The 26135-nt window shown below is 40.4% G+C and overlaps 1 protein-coding gene across 3 annotated transcripts in view; it reads left to right on the plus strand.

The window, feature by feature from the left end:
- The window catches only part of Arf1 (ADP-ribosylation factor 1), a 37722-nt gene that overhangs the window by 10378 nt on the left and 1209 nt on the right, over positions 1-26135 (plus strand). For all 3 annotated transcript variants that reach the window (XM_053786325.2, XM_053786324.2, XM_053786326.2), the window contains exons 2-4: positions 12318-12480; positions 16594-16703; positions 23651-23776. In XM_053786325.2, coding sequence (XP_053642300.1) covers positions 12333-12480; positions 16594-16703; positions 23651-23776 — 384 coding nt within the window. In that variant the 5' untranslated portion in view covers positions 12318-12332. The remainder of the gene's footprint in view (positions 1-12317; positions 12481-16593; positions 16704-23650; positions 23777-26135) is intronic.

Consider the following 26135-nt stretch of genomic DNA (forward strand, 5'->3'; position numbering starts at 1 on the left):
CATGTATATAGTTTACTCATTACAAGACACACTGAGGGTGAATTTCTAGGTCTCTACCTTGACTGTAATCTTAAATTTCAGACCCACATCCAGCATATAACTAAGAAAGTTCCCAAAACAGTAGGTATCCTTTCCAAGATACGATACTATGCGCCCCAGAGGGCGCTCCTTACCTTGTACGTATCGCTCTAATATACCCTTGCCTCGCCCGTGGTATTTGTGCTTGGGGGATCTACCACGGCCAATCACCTTCAAGCTTTAATAACCCAACAAAAAGCGGCAGTGCAGATGATCGCAAACTCCAGTACCAGACAATGCACCCCACAACTCTCCAAAAGCTTGAACTTGCTTAATGTACAAAATACACACTTATTACTGTGCCTACTATATATACAGATCATTAAACCCCAATATCAACCCTCCACTCAAACTTCTAGACTTCTTCATCAGAACAGGCATAACACGAGGCGCAAAACACTTTGTGACATTCCTTGTATCCATCTCTTACTATGCAAAAATGCATTGCACATAAGGGATCGAAGATCTGGAACTTTCTGCCTGAAACAGCAAGAGGTCCCCTGCCCACAAATAAATTTAGGGCTATATGTACTCAAAATTCATCTCTCTCCATACTGCTAAACTCGAATAAAATTTAAAGCAACTCTCTCAAATATTTTGTTACTATTAAGCCATTATTACAAACTTAAAAATGTTTGTGTATCGTAAATTGTACTACCTCGTATTAATAATAGAGTAAAATATTGAATATTGTATTCTACCACTCTTCACCTGTCTAGACTTAATTAAAGTAGTTTATAAGTACGTACGGTGGTACCCTGAGTTATGAACTTAATTCGTTCCCGAAGGCTGTTCGAGTGCTGATACTTATGGAATTGCACAGGTGTGAAGTTGGAGATTGGAGAACACTTGATGCAACAGCAATTTTGCTAAATTTGAAGCTTATTTTAACCCTTTCAGGGTCGCCAGGCCCTGTCCAAGACTTGTTCTCAGGGTTGCCAAATTTAAAAAAAAAAAAAAAAAAAATTCTTATGAAAAGATAGAGAATCTTTTCCCGATCATAATGCCACCAAAAGTATGAAATTTGATGGAAAACTTACAGAATTATGCTCTCGTGAAGTTAGCGGTCTCAACGATGTTTACGCATCGGCAATTTTGCCCACTTTAAGCCCTATTTTCGGCCAATTCCAGTGTACTAGTCGACAAAAATCATAACTATTTTGCTAGAACTCCATTTTTTCTATCGAATGAGCACAAGAAACCACCCATTTACCAATTTCAACTATCCAGTAAAGTGGTCAGAATTTAGCAATTTTGCCAATTTCACACATTTCAAAAGATGCCAATTTCCGAATAGGGTCCAGAATGAACAAAGACATTCCTGGCACTAAAATAACAAGTTCTCTGTTCGTTAGTCACATCCCCAGGCCCCTCTTATATTTCTTTGGCTTTCCACTTTGAATTTTTATTCTTACAAAAAATAGAAGATTTACTGTTATGCAGACTAAATGCATTAGTGTAGAAATGGTATAAATAATATCAGCGCACTTGTGAAAGAATATTAGACTCGCCAGTTGACGTGTATTGGACGCTTGGCATGATTTGTTTACTTTTGAACTTTGGTAAAAATCAAACATTTCTGCTACTTCGAGCTCAGTTTCAAGGTACTTTTCATTGTAAAACCAGTCAAAAATCATCTCAATTTCTGTAATGTCTTCCATTCTATAAAATGAGACCAGGAAAACTAGAATACAACAATAAATACCATACGAAAATGCAGTGCAAAGTCGCTGTTTTAATCCAAAAAGTCTCTCTCTCTCTCTCTTTTTTTTTTTTTTTTTTTTTTTTTTTTTTTTTTTTTTTTTTTTTTTTTTTTTTACACAGGGTTTGACAAGGTTAAGGATCCCTAGCTTTATTGACAGCTATATTACAGGTTAAGGATTCCTAACTTTATTGGCAAGCTAAGAGCTGTTACCTACATCAGCTCATTTGAAAGCATTTTTATTGTTATGAGACATACAAGTACGGAACAGGATGAAGTTGGAGCCATCTGTGGGCCAGCATTTTCATTTGATCAACTGACTTTATCTCGTTGACATCATTATGCTGTACGAATGTGTTCCATACTCGAGTCATCCTGGGTATGTATGATCTCAGATGGAGTGATGTTCTGGAGAAGGGTACAGCCAGAGTGAAGTTGCTGCTTTCTGCCCGTCTTGTGGCATAAAAGCTTGTTTCACGCTGTCCTCGAAGTGGATCCAAGTGTGGTATTTTGACAATATTGGCCTTGTACATAACAGTAAGGCCACCCACATCCCTCCTATGTTGAAGGCTCTGCTGAAATGACAGATCTATCCAGGATGGGTCCAGGCGAGAGATGAGACGTCTTGCTCTGTTCTCTACTCTGTCAAGCAGTCGCAGATGAGAGGGGGGGCAGGCAAACCAAGAAAGTGGAGCATACTCAAGGTGTGAGCGTACTTGTGCCTCGTACAGAATCTTGCAACCCCTACTGTCAAGCAGATGCGAGATACGGCGAAGTGCTGTAAGCTTCCTGGCTGCCTTGTTTGCAAGATTTACAACATGGTTCTTCATGGTTAGTTTGGAGTCAAATTTCACCCCAAGGATATCAACTTCTTCTCCAGGTGCCAACATCGTCCCATTCATCCTTACTACTGCACCAGCATTACCATCATGGTGCCTAGAGACGATCATCATTTGCGTTTTCTCAGGTGCAAATGTTACTTGCCATCTATTTCCCCAAGCTGATATAGCTCTCAGCTGGTGATTGATGTAGCTTAGAGCAGCTGGCATTTCTTCTCTTGGATAAGTGAATGTCAGTGTACAGTCGTCTGCATATGCATGTGATTCTGGGATGAGATGAAGAAGGTCGTTGAAGTAGACATTCCATAACAGTGGACCCAGCACACTTCCTTGTGGAACGCTTGCCCCAATAGGATGCCTTGCTGATTCCGTTCCATTGAGGACTACACTTAGAGATCTACCATGAAGGTAATCACTGAGGAGACATAGCGTAGAGCCTGCAATTCCCAGTGCTTGAAGTTTTGCTAAGAGGCCCTGGTGCCACACCCGGTCGAAAGCGCCAGCAATGTCCAGTGCTACCACACAGCTGACTTTGGATTCATCCAGTGACTGGTGCCACTTAGTGGAGAGGTTTAACAACAGATCAGCAGCAGAGTAACCTTTCCTGAAGCCATATTGACGATCACAAAGTAGTGAGTGGTAGTCAAAAAAATCTGTCATTTGTCTTGAGATTATTGTCTCAAGGATCTTACCAGTGATTGACAGGAGTGACACTGGTCTGTAGTTGCTGATTTCTGCTCTGCTCTTCTTTTTGTGAACAGGGACTACATTTGCCTCTTTCCATGGAGAGGGCCATTTGCACTGTACTAGGCAGTGCTGAAAGATGCGAGTTAGAGGTGCTGCTAGCTGGTCTGCACATCTTCTCAACAATCTTGGGCTCAACTTGTCTGGGCCCACAGCCTTTTCCTGGTCAAGTGATTTAAGAAGGAAATGCACCTCCTCCTGCCTTATTGTCACCACTGACAGTTTTGACACAGTTCTTGCAGCTAGCCAAGGAGGGTCCCTTGCTGGATCAGGAACTTGCATTTTGGTAGCAAAGTGTTCAGCAAAGAGGTCCGCCTTCTCTTGACTACTAGTAGAGGTGGTCCCATCCTGTCGATTTAGAGGTGGAATAAGTTCATCAGGCAGATAACCTTGTCTGTCCTTGACCAGGGACCACCAGGTTTTGGAGCCTACCCTACCTGATGCTAACTTTCTTTTAGTGTCCACCTCCCATTTAGCAATGGCCCACTTTTGAACATCACCCATATGCCTACAGGCTTGCATGTGCAAGTTCCTGTTATAGGTGGTAGGATGTCTCTTATACCTTCGCCATGCTTTGTACTTAGCAGTAGCAGCCTCTCTACAACGAAAGCCAAACCAAGGCTGATCTGTAGGCTTTGTCACATATTGCCGGTGAGGAATGTGTTCTTGTTGCAGATTAAGGATGTGTCCAGTGAAGGCTTTCACTTGGTTATCAACATCCCCCTGGAGAAGAGCATTCCAGTCGGTGGTGGCGAGCTCAGAGCAAAGGGCTGGCCAATTACCTCTTTCCCATAGCCAGGTTGTGCGTGTGGACTCCTCACCTCGTTCTGTTGGGATCTTAAGTGTGGTAAAAACAGCCTTGTGGTCAGACGATCCAACGTAGCCGAGGGGTTGACAAGTGACTATGCCTTCTGCCAGATCACTCACTACTGGGTCAAGGGAGGAGCCAGAGATATGAGTAGGGAAATCAACAAAGTTTCTCATGTCAAACACTGCAAGAAGGTCATCAAAGTCCCTCTGTATAAGGTGCTGGTTGAGGTCACCAACAATTATAATATGTTGACAGTTGTGTTGTAGCAGAAGGGAGTCAATATTTTCCATTAGGAAGTTGATAGGGTCTGCATGTTGCCACTGAGGTCTGTACATTGCACATGCTAGTACAGAGGTACTAGTGTTTATACAGAGCTTGAAGAACATCATTTCAAGATGTGTAGGGGTGGCAACATCTATGTGCTGGGCATGAACACTTTTAGAGAAGCACACAGCAACACCACCTCCTTGCCCTTGCCTGTCTCTTCTCATCCATGAGGTGTAGCCAGCAATTCTTGCAAAATTTTCTGGAGTCCTGTCATCCAAAAATGTTTCAACAACAGCTATCATGTCTGGACGTCGAGTGTTCACAAAGCTATGTGTGAGCTCTCCAACATTAGTAATGAAACCTCTAATGTTGGCTGACAGGATGCTGATAGACTGGCTCCTCATGATGAAGTGGTCAGCTTGAGGTGGTGGGTGTGTAGGGAATGTAAGGTGCCTGCCCTTGAGAGAGGTAGGGTACTGAGGCAGCTGCAGGGATGTAGGTCTGTGGTCTTGTATAAGGCCCAATCCCACCTGCTGGGCTGGGATAGGAGTAGCTAAGTGGGTGACGTGTGAGAGTGTTTACCAATTCAGAGATCCTGCTGGTTTGTTCTGAGAACAGGTCTCTAAACAGGTGGCCCTGTCTGTCAAGTTCCTTTTTCTTCCGACACTGGTCCTCCTTATGTCCTTTCTTGTAGCAGTAGTTACACCTGGTATCTCGCAGGCAGTTGTTGGCAGAGTGCCCCTTCCGGTGACAGCGAGAGCACAGCCTAGGTGCCTGGGAGGGTGGACTAGGATTTGTTGCACCTCCTGTGTTTCGCAGATTTGTCCTCAGATTCTGCCGCTGGAACTGTGTTAGTGGAGGGTGAGACGGCTGTAGATGTCTTCCTCCACCACGTCCTCCTCCACGTCCTCTACCCCGCCCTCTACCAGTTCTGACAGATGTGTCCCTGCTGTTCGTACTTCGGCACAGTAGGTGATCAGGTGCAGTGATAGTTCCCTGATCACTAACTGCACCGTTCTCTGGTGGAGAAACTCCTGGCTCAGAACTTGCTGTCGAAGCACTACTACCAGATTCTAGAATAGTATCGGCAGGTGTGCTGACAGGTGTAGGATCAGAGATGGTATGTGCACTGTCAAGTAGACTGGCAGTGGCTGAAGCAGAGATGTCAGGTGTAGGAGAATTAACAGATCCAAGGCTTCCCACGTTGCTGGGAAGAGGATTTGTTCCCTCTGTGGTGGTCAGAGGAATTGTGTTAGAATTCCCAAAGGTAGTGTTTTGAACTCTGTCAGTCTGTGGGACCTTAGCGATGACAGAATTCCACCAGATGTTTACCCCTGAGTTAAGCTCAGTGTGGGACTTCCAGTCTTTGTCAATAGTGTCACCATCAGCTGAGCAGCTTACGTCACTTGATGCAGGCTTGCACTGGCCTTCTACAATAGCTTGTAGGTTATCTAATGATTTGAGGAGCTCATGAAGTGCTTCCCTGTGATGGATTATCTTAGCTGCAACTTTACAACACAGCCCAAGAGGGCAGTCTTGATCTTTGGACAGGAGTCCCTGAGGTAGGACTTCTGAACCTTCCTCCTGTAGCTCCAGGCTTGTATCCACATATACCACAGGATTATGGATATCCTTAAATTTTCTGAAATTTTCAACCTGGCTGCAACAAAATTCTCCTTCTGGAATGCAATCTGTGTGGCAGTAGTTGGAGCAAGTAGGCTGCTTACATCCAAGAAGATCTTTGTCCCTTGTGGTATACCCACAAACACTGCAGTATCTACTGGGACAATAGCCAGATAGCGTAGATAATCTTGCTATTTTGCGGTGTGAAGTCATCCCAGAGGAGGTTTGTAGGTTTGAAGTTCACAGGAGAGAGAGAGGGTGGGTGGTGATGTCGTGGGGTGGAGTGTGCCACTAGCTGGAAGTGTTGCCTTCTCACTATCACTTAATAAACACTGTTTATGCTATCCACTTTTCCACTAAAGGAAGATGTTACACAAATCACTGTGTTGCATTGTACCAGCCACGTTGTTATAAAGCACCAGATGCTCTTTCTCTCTCTTTCTCTCTTTCTCTCTCTTTCTCTTTCTCTTTCTCTCTCTTTCTCTCTCTTTCTTTCTCTCTTCTTCTCTCTTCTTTCTCTCTTTCTCCTCTTTCCTCTCTCTTTCTCTCTCTTTCTCTCTCTTTCTCTCTCTCTCTCTATCTCTATCTCTCCTCTCTCTCTCTCTCTCTCTCTCTCTCTCTCTCTTCTTTCTCTCTCTCTTCTTCTCCTCTTTCTCTCTTTTCTCTTTCTCTCTCTCTTTCTCTCTTTCTCTTTCTCTCTCTTTCTCTCTTTCTTTCTCTTTCTCTCTCTTTCTCTCTCTTTCTCTCTCTTTCTCTCTCCTCTCTTTCTCCTCTCTTTCTCTCTCTCCTCTCTCTCCTCTCTTTCTCTCTCTTTCTCTTTCTCTCTCTTTCTCTCTTTCTCTCTCTTTCTCTCTCTCTCTCTCTCTCTCTCTCTCTCTCTCTCTCTCTCTCTCTCTCTCTCTCTCTCTCTCTCTCTCTCTCTCTCTCTCTCTCTCTCTCTCTTTCTCTCTCTCTCTCTCTCTCTCTCTTTCTCTCTCTTTCTCTCTTTCTCTCTCTTTCTCTCTCTCTTTCTCTCTCTCTCTCTCTCTTTCTCTCTTTCTCTTTCTTTCTCTCTCTTTCTCTCTTTCTCTTTCTTATACACATTGTGTGCTGCAGGATTTTTTTTATACTGCGCACACTGACCACATACTCATTCTTTCATATGTAGGCCTACCAGCTTTCTCCCACAAGATTTGAGGGCACTAGAATTTAGGCGTACTAGTACATCAAAAACCCTGGTGCGTAAGCTGTACTAGTACGTCTGAAACCCTGAAAGGGTTAAACCATTTCTAACCCATTTCCCAGGTATTTCACTAGTATGCCTTCTGTATTATCCCTTGCTAGCAAGAAACTAGTGTAATGAATGAGAAGTAGGTGTAGTGTATCTAATGTAAAGGATAAGAATTACATATAACAGTCCAAATGTAATGAATGCGATACAAGACAAGGGATCTATTGATGTAATGAATAGTGAATAATACAAAATGCCATGTTGGGAAGGAATGGTAACTGATAAATAGTTCTTAATAAACATTAGGATTATATGTAATAAATAACACTATCCAGTAATAAGGGAAAATGAAAATCACAAAATTGGTTATAATTGCCCCCAAAAATTTATTAGATAAGTTATTAGGCATGCTTCAAAGTTATGCCCATCTTATTTACTACCTCTACATTTTCCATAACCAGTAGCACAAAATATGACTGCTTAACCTCTTTTTAAACATTTAATAATATCTAATAATCCACTTATATTCTGTATACTTTAACCATTTATGGACATGCAAGGCAATCCACATAACCCCTTTACCCCACTATAATTTATAAAAACATACCAAAGTTAGGTCCTGCAGTTCCACTAACAAAACTTCACAAGTCATTCCATTTTTTCCTCAATTTTTGCCCTAGCCATGGTTTCAATGAATAAAAGAAATGCTTCTTGTTGTGTAACGCATATGCACCATACATTGTTCATAAAAGATAGGTGGCTTTGAAGCCACTGTCGGTCACCGTGAGCTCAGCTCGCTCAGATAAGTTGACTTAAATTTGGGCCTACACATGAGAATAGGTCTGTGTGGTAAGTGTGCACTATATAAAAAAATCCTGTATCATGCAGTACATAATGAGAAAAGAAACAGCGACACCAAAAACCGTTTTTGATGTAAACATAAGAACATAAGAACGAAGGAACACTGCAGCAGGCCTACTGGCCCATGTGAGGCAGGTCCAAGTCTCCTACCGGCTTAAGCCAATGCACCCAACCTAGTCAGGTCAGGTCACCTTGACTTAAGGGAGGAACACGGCAACCGTCCTGGTAGCACAAGCTAATCAGGTCCAACTCACACCCACCCACACCCACTCATGTATTTATCCAACCTATTTTTAAAGCTACACAACGTTCTGGCCTCTATAACTGTACTTGGGAGTTTGTTCCACTCATCCACAACTCTTACCAAACCAGTACTTTCCTATATCCTTCCTGAATCTGAATTTTTCTAACTTAAAACCATTGCTGCGAGTCCTGACTAGGCTAGATATTTTCAGCACACTATTTACATCCCCTTTATTTATTCGTGTCTTCCATTTATACACCTCGATCATATCCCCCGTAATTCTACATCTTTCTAGAGTGAAGATTCAGGGTCCTTAGTCTATCCTCATAGGGAAGGTTTCTGATACATGGGATCAACTTTGTCATCCTCCTTTGTACATTTTCCAGAGCATTTATATCCATTCTGTAATATGGTGACCAAAACTGTGCAGCATAATCTAAATGAGGCCTAACCAAGGATGTATAAAGGTGAAGAACAACCTGAGGACTCCTATTATTTATGCTTCTTGATATAAAGCCAAGGATTCTATTAGCTCTATTGCGAACACTTATGCACTGTTGTCTTGGTTTCAGATTACTGCTGGTTTAGAAAGACACGTAAGCAAACACTATGACATATTTATTAGAAAACGTTTTGGTCCTGGGACCTTGATCACTACTGCTAACCAGAACTCCTAAATCTTTTTTGCAATCCATAATATTAAGATCTACATTATTTAGTTTATATGTGGCATGGTTATTGTCCTGTCCAACATTTAGAACTTTGCATTTGTCTATATTAAACTGCATCTGCCACCTCTCCGACCACTGCATCAGTCTACTCAAATCTTCCTGGAGTGCTCTAATGTCCTCGTCAGAATGAATTCGACGGCCTATTTTGGTGTCATCGGCAAACTTGCTGATGTCGCTCTTTATGCCCTCATCTATGCAGTTTATGTATATTGTGAACAGCAGGGGGCCCAACACTGACCCCTGTGGAACACCGCTCGTGACGCTTCCCCACTCTGATTTCTCCCCATTTATGCAAACTCTCTGCTGCCTGTTTGTCAACCATGCCTCTATCCAGGAAAAAATTTCTCCTATTCCATGTGCCTTAATTTTCCTCAATAGTCTCTGATGTGGGACCCTGTCAAAAGCCTTACTGAAGTCCATGTACACTATCATATTCATTACCATGATCTACCTCCTCAAATACCTTAGTGAAAAAAGTTAATAAATTTGTAAGGCAGGAACGCCCCTTTGTAAAACCATGCTGAGATTCGTTGATTAATTTATGCTTTTCAAGGTGGCTACGAACTGCCTCAGCAATTATTGATTCCATAAATTTTCCCACTATGGAGGTTAGGCTTATTGGTCTATAGTTTGAAGCTAAGGACCTGTCACCTGCTTTGAAAATAGGTATCACATTTGCCATTTTCCACTTATCTGGCACAATGCCAGTTTGTAGTGATATGTTGAAAAGATTAGCCAAAGGTTTGTTAAGCTCCTCTTTACATTCCTTTAGAACCCTTGCATACAGTTCATCAGGGCCTGGGGATTTGTTAGGTTTTAATTTATCTATTTGCCTAAGGACCATGTCACTTGTGACCCTAATCGTGCACAGTTTATTATCGTCCTGTTCCACATAATTTATCATTTCTGGAATATCGCTGGTATCCTCCTGTGTAAAAACTGAGAGGAAGTATGTGTTAAAACTTCTACACATTTCCTTATCACTGTCCGTGAGCTGACCCGAGGAACTTTTGAGTGGGCCTATCTTGTCCCTGATCTTACTTCTGTATACCTGAAAGAATCCTTTTGGGTTAATCTTCGAATCTCTTGCAACTTTAACCTCGTAATCTCTTTTTGCTTTTCTAATTCCTTTTTTTATTTCTCTAACTGAATATATCGATTTCTTAATTACCCCTCTCCTCTTTTGATTTGCCTATATATGCCTCTCTTTTGACCAATTAGATATTTTAATCTATTGTTCATCCATTTAGGATCATTTTTGTTTAATCTGATTTCCCTATTTGGAACATAATTTGACTGAGCAGCTAGAACTATGCCCTGGAAAGCGTCATATCGGCAACCATCACCACCTATCTGACCCTTAGTCAGGTCATTCCAGTTCAGCCCACCTAAGTAATTTTTCAGTCCTATGAAATCAGCCAAGCGGAAGTCAGGGACAGAGACTTGATTGCCATTATTAGGGGAATTCCATGATATATTAAAACTGAGTGATTTGTGATCACTTTCCCCAAGCTCATCATTAACCTCAAGATTATTAATTAGTGTTTCCCTACTGGCAAGAACCAAGTCAAGGAGGTTATTTCCCCTAGTTGGCTCTGTCACAAACTGTTTTAAAAAACAATCCTGGATCGTATCAAGAAAGTCACCTGACTCTAAATTTCCTGTCAAATTGCTCCAGTCAATCTGTCTATAGTTGAAATCTCCCATTAGCACAACATTTTCGTTTGTAGATGCCTTACGAATTTCGTCCCATGGAAGTTTACTGCACTCCCTATCAAGATTTGGGGCCCTGTAAATCACACCCAAAATTAGTTTTTCTCGGCCCTCGAGAAGCTGTAACCAAACAGATTCAGTGGCTGACGCTTCTAATTTTATATCTTGTCTAACACGACAATTTAAATTGTCTCTAAAATAGCAACTTTTTATTTTTTATGGTTGTATTTTAGATTTTTTTTTCTAGTTTAATAGAATGGAAGATATATTACAGAAATAGATATGATTTTAATTGAATTCCTGACTGAAAGTACATTGAAATTGTGCTCAGTGGCGGAAATGTTCAATTTTTGCCGATATTCAAGAGTAAACAAATGACATCACTATCCAATATGTCTAACTGGTCGGTCTAATATGCAGCCATGAATGGGTTGACATTATTTATACAATTGCAGTAATGCAGTAGTCTGCATAATAGTAAATCGTATATGTATGTATATATGTATGTATAAAATTTTGAGTTTGGTAAACTGGAGCAATGTAATGGGACAAAAATAGGGTGTAAAATGGGTGAAATCGTCAATGCATAAATATCACTGTTGGGTTAAGGGTATTCTAACCTAACCACTCTGTAATCTGGCAAAATCAATAATCCAGCACCTTTCAGGTCCTGATGTTGCCGGATTAGTGATGGTTAACCTGTATTAAAATCGTGTGATAGTCCACAAAACGCAATTGTTGTATTGACTTCAACTGTATACTGCAATGTGTTTTTTGACTGAATCTTGGTACATGTATCTTAGTTCTAATAAGCTTGGAGCATATAAGGCATCTTTCTGCCAGTTCCACACCACATTTGCTGGGATGGAAGCTGAAGGTGTTAAGACAGGTCCTGGTTGTATTGTTTATACAGTGGTACCTCGAATTTCGAACAGCTCCCAATTTTAACAATTGTGCAAGTGTATTTTTGTAAGTGCTTTTGTAAGTATTATTGGGGGGTCTGAAATGGAGTAATCTAATTTACATTATCCCTTATGGGAACAAATTCGTTCGGTAATGGCACTCTAACAGCCTTCTAAAATGAATTATGGCTGAAATTCGAGGTACCACTGTATGTGTATGTTCTGAGGCAGTTTCTCAGGGTGTACTACACAAATCTGTCTGTTCCTAGGGTTTTTCCTGGGTATGAAGTTTTAGGTGACCCAAACGGTTGAGCAGAGCCCTAAAATGGTGGTGCATGATAAATTTGAAGGCACACAAAAAATAAGTTATATCAGACAGCCTAACACGGCATATGTCAGTTTAGTAAAAGGTATAGTCATCTGCATATAGTAAGTTTACATTTGACACTGGCATAATTTACATAGCACTAGACATGGTAATAAGATTCAAGCTTTGTCATGCAGGCACTTTTTTTCATGGTAGTATTGTGTAAAGCATAATTGGGTACAGTGCTTAGCATATATTGTACTTAAAAATAATTTTCTTTTACAGGTTGTAATAGTAAAAATGGGAAATATAATCACATCCCTATTCAAGGGCCTTTTTGGCAAGAAGGAGATGCGGATTCTCATGGTGGGGTTGGATGCTGCTGGTAAAACCACCATTTTATACAAGCTAAAGCTTGGAGAAATTGTCACTACTATCCCCACAATTGGTAAGGATTATCATGGATGTACAGAGTTTTTTATCCATGGCTTTCAAGAGCAATACACAAATTTCATAATTATTCTGCTTTTATTTGCAATGAATATTTACATCAAGAAAATTATAAATGCAAATAACTATGTAAAGTTAATCTTTTTATTCTTTGTATGTTAAGTCATTAGTGCAGGACAGGGAAAGACAGTAAATCCATGGGTGGGAGTTTATGAAGTTTGGGCATGCCATGCATGTTCTAATGAGTTTTCCAGTGTAATGCGTTAGCTTAGAAATTAGTCTGGGTGAAGATTTATTGGCAGTTATCAGGTTGAGAATATTTGTCCGGTAGGTAGTATTGTAATGTACCATTTTCAAGCTGTTGACCATGGTCCATATATGGCACTGCAGTGATTTTTTTTTTCTTTCTCCACTTGTTACACTATAGGATTTTCAAGAATTATCCAGCTCTGTTTATATCAAAGCCACATCATTGCAAAAGAATAATTGATACAATGTAGTAATGTTTAATATACCTAATAAAATGATGGACAAGTTAGAAAGGTCAAAATTATTTCCCAGAGTTAAAAAATAACTTTTGATGAAAGGTTGAAAGTTGTAAAGATATCCATGCTGCTGATAGGAAGAGATGAGTCATAACCAATCATGAAAGGGCATGCCAAATTTTTTTTTTTTGAGTGACAGGTTAAACAAGAGGCCGCAGTTGTAATTAGAGAAGTGGAGCCAAAGGTATAATTAACTCTTTCACTGTTGTCCCAGAAATAAGTGTTGACTGTTGCAGTTTAAAAAAAAAAATCTAGAGCATATTTTTGTGAAAGTAATGCGACGTATACATTTTTTTTTCTGTCAGTACTTACTGAGATATGAAGGTGTAAGTTGAAGGTCATTGCCCTGCTGATGGCAACATTGGCAATTGCTGTACACTTAGATTTTTTTTTTTTCTCTCTCTCGAAGGTTTCCTAATTTTTTACATATTCTAGTGACTGTTGTGGTCTGTAACTCCCAAATTGTGCACAGTGTATGTATGGCTAGCCTTTGTATACAGTACAGTACTTGCACTAATAGTATGTCATTTCCCATCCAGTGATACACACTATAAATACATGTCTAATTACTTCACTTTTCTACTGTTCTGACATGTACACTTACAGGCACTGGTCCTGTTCCTAGGAATGTTGGTCTGTGGGAGTCCATGAAACACGGCTCCATACATAGTGGTGTGTTACTCCCTTTACAAAAGGTGTATCTGTGCTTTAATGGGTGCCTTGACATGTCCACAGACATCTGAACCCATTTCTTATCTTTAGCAAGAATTATGGTTAGAAAGTGATCACATGCTTCAAATGAGAGGGTATTTGGTGATCAGTACATGGTGCATGTGTTGACCTGATCTTTCTGTAAGTCTAATTAGAGACAGAAGCGAGTATGCGAGTCTTGCCAGTCTTCATCTGGTACAGTGTATGCATTCAGAATTGGTGTCAACAAGATGGAAGAAAGGTTTCACGTACCACTTGTAGTTCTTCCGGACACAATCAACAAACCCAATCTGCATGTCACGCTTGTCCACCAAATGCATATTTAGTGCAATCCATAACAGTATTTGGTCTCACAATGGGTTTATTAGCTTTATTCACCTTTCCTGTGTTTTCATTTTGTGCTAGTGGATGGATGTCATTGATGTCATGTCGTTTGTTATGCCACCAAAATGCCATGTCATTGACATGAAACATCTGCATCATACCAGAACCAAAGCCTGTTGGACTTCGGTATGATTGTTACGTGCACTATACCACATGTCTGTCATGTTCACCTCCAGGAAATACCAGTTAGAGGCTTGTGTACCAGGTATCAATGTATAATGTATTACCCTTACCAAGATATGGTTTCATCATTTTTCTCACATCTGAAATTCCCAGTAATTTTCTGGTTTATTTCTACATTTTTGCTTCCTGTGTACACAGAGATCCAATTTCAAAACAATTTAATAAGTTGCCTTGTACTTAAAATATACTGCTTGAACAGCAGTCTTACCTTTCAAGAAGCTCAGAATTGTCAGTGACAGTGTTCTGGATAAAAATACTCTTAACTTCCATTTCAGATGCATAAAACCATTCCTGATCTTGTATAACATGTCACTTCTTTCAAGCCTCATCTTGTCTGAGAAATGTATCATACATAGCAGCTGGATAATCTGCTGATGGTATGAAATCAGAATGCCATGGTAAATATAAGGAGATCAGTTGCCTAGTATGATGCAATACTGTGCTTATGCACAAGTTGCACTAGCGTGATTGTTAGGATATCTCTGCCACAGTTGTATCTTTCCATTTGTGCAGCTGTGATCATAGTGAAACTTATGTTTGTCATAGCATATCTAAAGTATCTTGTTGGCTTCTCTTACTGGACAAGCCTGGCCCATGGCTGGCCTCCGAGAGTAGTGAAACTCTCGAAACTCTTCAAAGGTATATATCATTTGCATCTAAAGATTCATAAATTTTTTTCAGAATTTCCATAGGGTAGTTTGGCTGGCTTCCACAATCTTCAAATTGGTGATTGGTCAGTGTGCATCCTCTTGCCATTCCCAAATGTGGTGGCTGCTGGATATTTGTGGCTGGTGGTGGTGGTGCTAGTACTAGTACTAGTGATGGTGCAGTTGGTGGATGCAGCCTGGGATTTAGGGTACATCTTCCTCCTGGGGCTTGTGTTGGTGCCTCCCACCAGCCACTGCTGCATGCATTGCCTGTGGCCCACTATCCATGCTAATGGAAGCACCTTCATCTTCAGAGCATTAGGTCCTGTGATGACTACATCCATTGGGGATAGCAACAGGGGCACTATCAGATTGCAGGTGTTGGTTTGTAAATTGATGCTTCACAGGCCAGTAATTGTCACCACTGGACTGATCATTGATTGCTAAGAAGTTTAATTACACACTACCATTACTATCCACATCTGCCTATACCACAGGAAAATGAGCCTTTACTTATGGCATGGACATGTTCTGGATGCACTGAACCCATATGTGGATGGCTGTGGGTCATTAGGGTTTTCAGGGCTATTTTTGACATTCTGATAATCATTTTCGGTCACACAACGTTCAGACCTGTCAAATTCATCCTTGGATCCAATAGCCTCATCATTGAGCTGTTGCTGGGGATAATACACACTGAATTTGCTTGAGTGAGTGCCTTGCATCCACATGACATGGTAGACAGTGGTATATCAAGATGAACTGCTGCGACCTGTTTTTGTATAATATGCATACCGGCTGTACAGACGTATTCTCTCATGGCTAGTTTGCCAGGCTTCTCTTGCCAAATTTGTAAATTTGTGAGAGAGGCTGACTTCAGTAACATTGATCTGTTGGGAGACTATGAAAGGGTTAAAGGTATTAACTGCTACAACCATTGAACATCTTTAAATTATGATTAACTAATTGAAGATGGGACAGCATGAGCATATCTCTGCTCCTGTAGCTACAAATTTGTAATGACATAAAAACTTTCACTTAAAATAAATCTACCAGCTCACATTTGGGTATCTCTAATGGGAGCATAGTGGAAGAAATAAAAGGACAAGTTTTCTGTTTGTTATATAGTACTTGACAGCATACAACTTTTGGAATTGCTGCATTTTTTTTTTTTTTTTTTTTAAACAAGTCGGCCGTCTCCCACCGAGGCAGGGTGACCCAAAAAGAAAGAATCCCTAAAAACAAAATACTTTCATCATCATTCAACACTTTCACCTCACACATAATTGTTTTTGCAGAGGTGCCCAGAATACAACAGTTTAGAAGTATATACGTATAAAAATACACAACATATCCCTCCAAACTGCCAATATCTCAAACCCCTCCTTCAGAGTGAAGGCATTGTACTTCCCATTTCCAGGACTCGAGTCCGGTTATATAAAATAACCAGTTTCCCTGAATCCCTTCGCTAAATATTACCCTGCTCACACTCCAACAGATCGTCAGTCCCAAATACCATGTGTCTCCATTCACTCCTATCTAACACGCTCACGCACGCTTACTATTAAAATATTTGATAAAAAGGCATTTACATCTAGACAGTTATATTTAATTAGTGCCATGTAATTTTTTTTTTCACAGGATTTAACGTTGAAACTGTGGAGTATAAGAACATCAGCTTCACAGTTTGGGACGTTGGTGGCCAGGATAAAATTCGACCACTGTGGCGTCATTACTTCCAAAACACACAAGTAAGATGTATTTTTTCTTCCAGGCTCTTTAAAAGAAAACTTGCTTGGGTTACAAACCTTGAGATAAAATGTGATTACACAGTATTATTCGGGGCAAGGGAGGGGGGATGTTGCAAAAATTTTGCTTTGCAAGCCTCTTGAATTTTAATTGAAATATTTAATTTTATTACTCCACCATGTAGCTTGTGTAGCTATATAAAAACTTGAAAGTTTGGGCTATTTTAACCCGTAAACGGTCCAAACGTATATACAGTGGACCCCCGCATAACGATCACCTCCGAATGCGACCAATTATGTAAGTGCATTTGTACGTGTATGTTTGGGGGTCTGAAATGGACTAATCTACTTCACAATATTCCTTATGGGAACAAATTCGGTCAGTACTGGCACCTGAACATACTCCTGGAGTGAAAAAATGTCGTTAACTGGGGGTCCACTGTATACGCTTTTTCAACATTTGAAGGTATGTAAAAAAGTAGATCTTTTTGTTTTTTTACATTTTTTTTTTTTAAATATGTAAAAAACCGTAGATCTACTTTTGTAGTGCTACACAAGCGGTGTTCCTCAGGGGTCAGTGTTGGGCCCGTTGTTCACAATTTATATAAACGACATAAATGAGGGAATAAATAGCGACATAAGCAAATTTGCTGATGACGCCAAAATAGGCTGTCCAATTCATTCTAATGAGGACAGAGCACTCCAGGATGATTTAAGAACATAAGACATAAGAAAGGAGGCACAGTGCAGCAGGCCTGTTGGCCCATACTAGGCAGGTCCTTTACAATTCATCCCACTAACAAAATATTTGCCCAACCTAATCCTCAACACTACCCAAGAAATAAGCTCTGATGTGCAAGTCCCACTCAAATCCAACCCCTCCCACTCATGTACTTATCCAACCTAATTTTGAAACTACCCAAAGTCCTAACCTCAATAACCCAACTAGGTAGACTGTTCCACTCAACTACCCTATTTCCAAACCAATACTTTCCTATGTCCTTTCTAAATCTAAACTTATCTAATTTAAATCCATTACTGCGGGTTCTCTCTTGGAGAGATATCCTCAAGACCTTATTAATATCAACTTTATTAATACCTATCTTCCACTTATACACTTCGATCAGGTCTCCCCTCATTCTTCGTCTAACAAGTGAATGTAACTTAAGAGTCTTCAATCTTTCTTCATAAGGAAGATTTCTAATGCTATGTATTAATTTAGTCATCCTATGCTGAATGTTTTCTAACAAATTTATGTCCATTCTATAATATGGAGACCAGAATTGAGCTGCATAATCTAGGTGAGGCCTTACTAATGTGTAAAGCTGCAGTATGACCTCGGGACTTCTGTTGCTTACACTTCTTGATATAAATCCCAGTAATCTATTTGCCTTATTACGTACGCTTAGGCATTGCTGTCTTGGTTTAAGGTTGCTGCTCACCATAACCCCCAAGTCCTTTTCGCAATCTGTATGGCTAAATTCTACATCGTTTAACTTACAAGTGCTAGGGTTATGGACACTCCCGAGCTTCAGAACCTTGCATTTATCTTCATTGAACTGCATCTGCCACTTTTCTGACCAAGAGTTGTTTGTCTAAATCCTCCTGAAGTTCCCTAACATCTACGTTTGAATCAATTATCCTACTATCTTTGTGTCATCGGTGAATTTGCTCATATCACTAGTAATTCCCTCAAGATCATTGATATATATTATAAACAACAACGGGCCCAAGACTGATCCCTGTGGAACGCCACTTGTTACAGATCCCCACTCAGATTTAACCCCATTTATGGACACACTCTGCTTCCTGTCTGTGAGCCATGACTCGATCCACGAGAGCACCCTTCCCCCAATGCCATGAGCTGCCACTTTCTTTAACAGTCTTTGGTGCAGAACTCTATCAAAAGCCTTACTAGAATCTAAGTAAATACTATCAAATTCTTTATCGTGGTCAACAGCCTCAAAAGCTTTACAGAAGAACGTTAATAAATTAGACAAGACCGGCCTCTTGTGAATCCATGCTGAGTATCATTAATCAAGCTATGCTTATTGAGATGGCTTCTTATAATCTCAGCTATAATTGACTCTAGTAATTTGCCTACAATTGAGGTCAGGCTTATTGGGCAGTAATTTGACGGTAACGACTTGTCCCGTTTTAAAAATAGGAATTACATTAGCCATCTTCCACATGTCAGACACTACACCTGTTTGAAGAGATAAATTAAAAATATTAGTTAATGGTTCAGAGTTCCATTTTGCATTCCTTAAGAACCCTTGAAAAAACCTCATCAGGACCCGGTGACTTATTTTGCTTCAGTCGGTCGGTCTGCTTCACAACCATTTCACTAGTGACTGTGATGTTACATAATTTATCTTCTGGCCCACTATAAAAATTAATTACTGGAATATTATTAGTGTCTTCCTGTGTAAAAACCGAGAGAAAATAATTATTTAAAATCGAGCACATTTCATTATCTTTGTCAGTAAGATGCCCATAGTTATTTTTAAGGGGGCCTATCTTATCTCTGACTTTTGTTCTATATACCTGGAAAAAACTTTTTGGGTTAGTTTTAGAATCCCTAGCAACTTTAATTTCATAGTCCCTTTTAGCTTTTCTTATCCCGTTTTTAATGTCCCTCTTAATGTCAATATACTGATTCATAAGATGACCCTCGCCTCTTTTGATACGCTTATAAATTCCTTTCTTATGCCCTAGTAGGTATTTGAGCCTATTATTCATCCATTTTGGGTCATTTCTATTTGATCTAATTTCTTTATACGGGATAAACGTTCTTTAAGCCTCATGTATAGCGTTCAGAAAACTGTCATATTGATAGCTCTCTTCGTTACCCCAGTCAACAGATAAGTGTTCTCTAAGCCCATCGTAATCTGCTAAGCGAAAATCTGGGACTGTTACCGAGTTATCCCTACTATCATACATCCATTCAATGCTAAATGTAATTGATTTGTGGTCGCTAGTACCCAGTTCCTCTGAAACTTCTAAATTATTAACAAGGGATTCATTGTTTGCCAGAACTGAGTCAAGCAGGCTATTACCCCTTGTAGGTTCTGTCACAAACTGCTTCAAAAAACAATCCTGAACTACTTCTAAGAAGTCGTATGATTCTAAATTCCCAGTCAAGAAATTCCAATCAATATGACTAAAGTTAGTCTCCTAGAATTACATTATTGTGCCTTGTGGCCCTAACAATTTCCTCCCATAGTAGTCTCCCTTGGTCCCTATCTAAGTTTGGGGGACGGTATATCACACCTAAAATTAATTTTTCATGCCCCTCTGAAAATTCTATCTAAACACTGTATGTGTTACTTCAGACTTAATACCCGTTTTTATGCAACAGTTCAAGCGATCTCGGACATACAATGCCACCCCACCCCCCTTCCCGACACTTCTATCTACTTGGACCAATTTAAAACCCTGAATGTGACATTCCGCAGGCATGTCCCGACTTTTTGAATTAAACCACGTCTCAGTTATGGCAAATACTTCAATGTTACCTGCACTAGCAACTAATCTCAACTCGTTCATCTTATTCCTAGCACTGCGACTATTTGTGTAATATATATTTAAAGACCCTCCTCTCTCTTTACCCTTCCTGTTCCTTTGTTATTCCACTAAACCTATTACTGTCCTTGTCAATTAGTGCCACTGGCTTTCCAATATCCACCTCATTTTGCCTATTACTAGTTCTCCTAGTACTCGTATTACTGCACTGTGACTTCACTGTTTTCCCGCCAAAACCCATAGCACTAACTACTACTAGTTTTAAAGACCTAAGAGCTCCTTCCACTGCGTTGGCCAGTGCTCCCACCCCAGACCTAGGTAAGTGAACCCCATCTCTGGCATACATGTCATTTCTGCCATAGAAGAGGTCCCAGTTGTCAATGAATGTTACTGCATTTTCCTTACAGTATTTGTCCAGACAGCAATTGACACCAATTGCTCTGGACAACCATTCATTTCCAACTCCTCTCCTTGGCAAAATGCCACATATGACAGGTTTCCCACCCTTCCTCCTAATTATCTCTCTTGCTGACCTATACCTGCTAATCAGGTCCTTGCTCCTACGTCTGCCAACATCGTTGCCTCCAGCACTGAGACAGATAATAGGATTGCTCCCATTACCTCTCATGGTGTCATCCAGACGGCTAACAGTATCCTTCATCCCAGCCCCAGGAAAACACACTGCCTCCTACTCCTATCCTTCAAGCAGAATGCCCTAACCATGTACCTAATCTGGCTATCCCCAACAACAATGTTTTTACCTTCCTTGGTGTCGTCCGTCGTGATGCTCCCAGTAGTCGACTCACATTTATCAGGTAGCATTACACCGCTTGTGGAATTCGTCAAGACGTTCTCGATGGTCTTCGTTGGGGTTTCTAGGGATGTCTCACTCACGTCTGCCAATGCTTCCTTGGTGCTCGTTGTGGCATTCCCAGTAGAACACTCAACATTTGTCAGGTAGCACCGAGAATGGGTTGGGAGTTTCCACGGTAGTCTTCTGGTTTCTCGTTGTTTCTGCCTCGCCAACCGTTTTCTTGATCCTCAGCTTGGTTCCATGTTGCCCGGCCACTGACCAAGCTCCCCTCTTAACCTGGGGACTCGCAACAGGAGGATTACTACGAATCCTCTTGTTCTCCTCCGTTAATCGCCGTATCTCCAGCTTAGTAACTCTGAGCTCTTCTCTCAGCTGCTGGTAAAGTTGCTCAAGAGAGGGCATCCTGGTTCAGATTAACAGAGCACACAAACAGGTCTTCACAGAGCTAAGTACACGTCACCATTTGAATAGACTTGACGCAATGGTCGGAGAAGTGGCAGATGCAGTTTAATATTGACAAATGCAAAGTTCTAAATGTTGGACAGTTAAATAACCATGCCACATATAAACTAAATAATGTAGATCTTAATACTACCGATTGCGAAAAGGATTTAGGAGTTCTGGTTAGCAGTAACCTAAAACCAAGACAACAGTACATTAGTGTTCGCAATAAAGCTAACAGAATTCTTGGCTTCATATCTAGAAGTATAAATAATAGAAATCCTCAGGTTGTTCTTCAACTCTATATATCCTTGGTTAGGCCTCATTTAGACTATGCTGCTCAGTTTTGGTCACCGTATTACAGAATGGATATAAATGCTCTGGAAAACGTACAAAGGAGGATGACAAAGATGATCCCATGTATCAGAAATCTTCCCTATGAGGATAGACTGAAGGCCCTGAATCTGCACTCTCTCGAAAGGCGTAGAATTGGGGGGGATATGATCGAGGTGTATAAATGGAAAACAGGAATAAATAAAGGGGATGTAAATAGTGTGCTGAAAATTTCCAGCCAAGACAGGATTTGCAGCAATGGTTTCAAGTTGGAAAAATTCAGATTCAGGAAGGATATAGGAAAGCACTGGTTTGGTAAGAGTTGTGGATGAGTGGAACAAACTCCCGAGTACAGTTATTGAAGCTAAAACGTTGTCTAGTTTTAAAAATAGGTTAGATAAATACATGAGTGGGTGTGAGTTGGACCTGACTGGGTCTGGTACAGTGCTCCATTCTTGAGTGGGGATGACCAGACTGGGTGGTCATTGGTCTAATCCGGGGGGGGGGGGGGCATGGACCTGCTCTGCATGGGTCAGTAGGCCTGTTGCAGTGTTCCTTCTTTCTTATGTTCTTATGTGAACGTAGATCTGCTTGGACCGTTTACAGGTTAAAGGGACTTGGTATGATATATTAAGAGTTGTCATAAAGCTTACTCTTACCTGTACTGTCCTGTGACACTGGCATTTTCATAATCATTTGCATAACTGGAGAAGAAGTAAAACAACAGATAAAAGGGGTCTGGCAGAATGTAAACATTAGGCAGTTTCATTTGGAAACTAAAGCTTTTTGAAGTCTCCATGGAAGCAAAACTAGTAATGTATTAGAAGCCTTAATGGCCTTTGTGAGGCTTAACCAGTACTTTAGCAGTCACCTTAATTTTTATTTTTTTTAAGACCTGCCGATTGTATAGCCCTTCTCCCAGAAGTCTAAAGATTTTGCTAAAATCTGTGGAGGTAATGAAAAAAATTTCCTAAAAAAAAAAAGGGGGGGGGGGCAGGTGGATTGCCTTACCTAAATTCTGGCAGAGCCAGACACCTAAACTCCACCCATTCCCCCCAGTCAACAATGACAGGCTTTCCCAAAGTCTGAGAGAGCTGATGTATGTCATCCTTTCCCATTACTGATAGGGGGGGGGGGGGAGACAAGCTGTGTGCAATAAGGAATAGTGTCCAGAAGACAATGGGGCTCGAGGCAAGGGCAAAGTGAGAGGACTAGTCTCAACAGGAGCCAACTTGGAAGTCCTGCCTGCCACATCTCTTAATTATATTTTCTAACATTTGTACATTCTCAGTTATGGCTGACTTATATCCTTGGGGAAAGGATGGGGGGATAAGCTTTATCAGTAGTTGCGGCATTTGACTGAAATTAGTGGCTTGACTAAACTGTACATAAATAGTTTTAAGCATTGTATTAACATTCACAATTTTAATGGGTGGCTGTTTCCTTCAATCAGTTGACTGATACTGTATTGAATATTAAAAATTAAAGTACCATAAATCAAATGTTAACTTTACAATTTGTAGGGCAGGCATTTAGAGATGATCTTATGATGTCACCTGGCTTTTTGAACACTGACCTGCCAATTTTTTTTTTTCCTCGTGAACCTCTTGAGGACCAATTCTGGAGCAAGTTTTTGACTGCTTGTGCATGTGAAAACGTTTAATTTAGGATTTCTCTGTAGTACAATATTGAACTGCAATATTTGAGCCTTTCTGAAAAGTAGCTAGTGGTAAATGTTTTAAATTCATAGTTGCCCAGTGGCTTTTTTTTTTTTTTTTACTTGTCTGGCAATATAAAATCAGCATGAATTCTTTTGCTTATCCTGTTCTTTCCACAGGGGCTCATCTTCGTTGTTGACTCCAATGACCGAGAACGTATTGGTGAAGCGAGAGAAGAACTCATGCGAATGTTAGCTGAAGATGAACTCAGAGATGCTGTGCTTCTCATATTTGCTAACAAACAGGTTAGTATATACTAAATTGTGAGCAAGGAATTCTTGTCACTGATGTACCTCAGATGGGTTTCAAGCATTTACCCAAGTCATTTGCCAAAAGCATGCAATACCACTGATGGTAATTTTCAGTTCCTCTTCCCTTTAAAATATTCTTACTGTTGCTACTAGCTGCTGCTACTAACTCCTACTGTGCTTGCTCCTAACTATGCTTGCTACTACTATTACTATGCTTGCTACTATTACTATGCTTGCTACTAACTTCTGTTACTATGCTTGCTACTAACTTCTGTTACTATACTTGCTACTAACTTCTGTTGCTATGCTTGCTGCTAACTTCTGTTGCTATGCTTGCTACTAACTTCTGCTGCTATGCTTGCTACTAACTTCCGTTGCCATGCTTTTGTTTCTAACCTCCGTTGCCATGCTTTTGTTTCTAACCTCCGTTGCCATGCTTTTGTTTCTAACCTCCGTTGCCATGCTTTTGTTTCTAACCTCCGTTGCCATGCTTTTGTTTCTAACCTCCGTTGCCATGCTTTTGTTTCTAACCTCCGTTGCCATGCTTTTGTTTCTAACCTCCGTTGCCATGCTTTTGTTTCTAACCTCCGTTGCCATGCTTTTGTTTCTAACCTCCGTTGCCATGCTTTTGTTTCTAACCTCCGTTGCCATGCTTTTGTTTCTAACCTCCGTTGCCATGCTTTTGTTTCTAACCTCCGTTGCCATGCTTTTGTTTCTAACCTCGTTGCCATGCTTTTGTTTCTAACCTCCGTTGCCATGCTTTTGTTTCTAACCTCCGTTGCCATGCTTTTGTTTCTAACCTCCGTTGCCAAGCTTTTGTTTCTAAACTCCGTTGCCATGCTTTCGTTTCTAAACTCCGTTGCCATGCTTTCGTTTCTAAACTCCGTTGCCATGCTTTCGTTTCTAACCTCCGTTGCCATGCTTTCGTTTCTAACCTCCGTTGCCATGCTTTCGTTTCTAACCTCCGTTGCCATGCTTTCGTTTCTAACCTCCGTTGCCATGCTTTCGTTTCTAACCTCCGTTGCCATGCTTTCGTTTCTAACCTCCGTTGCCATGCTTTCGTTTCTAACCTCCGTTGCCATGCTTTCGTTTCTAACCTCCGTTGCCATGCTTTCGTTTCTAACTTCCGTTGCCATGCTACTTCCGTTGCCATGCTGCTACCGTTGCCATGCTGCTACCGTTGCCATGCTGCTACCGTTGCCATGCTTGCTACCGTTGCCATGCTTGCTACCGTTGCCATGCTTGCTACTACTACTACTACTACTGCTTGCTACCAACTAATACTGCTTTTGCTACTACAGTGGACCCCCGGTTTACGATATTATTTCATTCTGGAAGTATGTTCAGGTGCCAGTACTGACTGAATTTGTTCCCATAAGTAATATTGTGAATTGGATTAGTCCATTTCAGACCCCCAAACATACACACACAAATGCGCTTACATAAATACACTTACATAATTGGTCGCATTGGGAGCTGATCGTAAACCGGGGGTCCACTTTATTTACTTGTACTACACAAATTATGTAATGCAGGTTATTTTAACATTTTATAATTAGATTATTACATTTCACTTGTCCTTTTTGTTTTAATTGTTTTTTGTGCTAAATGATTTACAAAGTCAAAGGGCTCTTCAGGTCTCAACTTCTACAGAGTTATGGAACACAGGATTTGCATATTTACATATTTGTAGGGTGCACCTGTAATGTCTGTCATCCACATATAATTTAAATTTTGATTCCAATAATTTTGGCACTTGATGCCTCTTAAAGCCCCTTTTCTTGTTCTACCACTTTGGTGAGCCTTTCATCTCCTAGATTTAGTGTTACACTTGAAGCAGTTTCACACATGGTGTAGATAAATATCACTATTAGCTTTATGCCATTAGATTACAATGAATTAAGTTTACAACAGAACATGATGTAATACAGGGTGTCCACAAAAGCACTCCCTGATTTCAAACAGGTATACCATGCAACTTTATTGTAATAATCTTTCACAGTTATAGCTTCAGATGTAGGATTTCATTGTTTCATGTGCACATTAAAGTACCTTTAATGCTACCCTATACCACATGAAACTGAAAGAAATCCTACATCTGAAGCTACTGACTGCAAAATATTATTTCAATAAATTTACATGTTATACCTGTTTGAAATCAGGGAGTGTTTGTGGACACCCTGTACTTTCAAAAGTACATGCCACTATTGGCTGCAGTTTCTTAAAAAAAAAAAAAACCTAGAGCATATGATTGATAATTTGAAGTTGTGAATAATTAAACTTGTATGTAAAGGGTTCAAATTAAGGTTAATGCCTTGTTTGTTTTTAAAATGGTTCACTATGATCCCAGATG

Source organism: Cherax quadricarinatus, chromosome 42 (genome assembly GCF_038502225.1).
Source record: "Cherax quadricarinatus isolate ZL_2023a chromosome 42, ASM3850222v1, whole genome shotgun sequence".
Lineage (NCBI taxonomy): Eukaryota > Metazoa > Arthropoda > Malacostraca > Decapoda > Parastacidae > Cherax > Cherax quadricarinatus.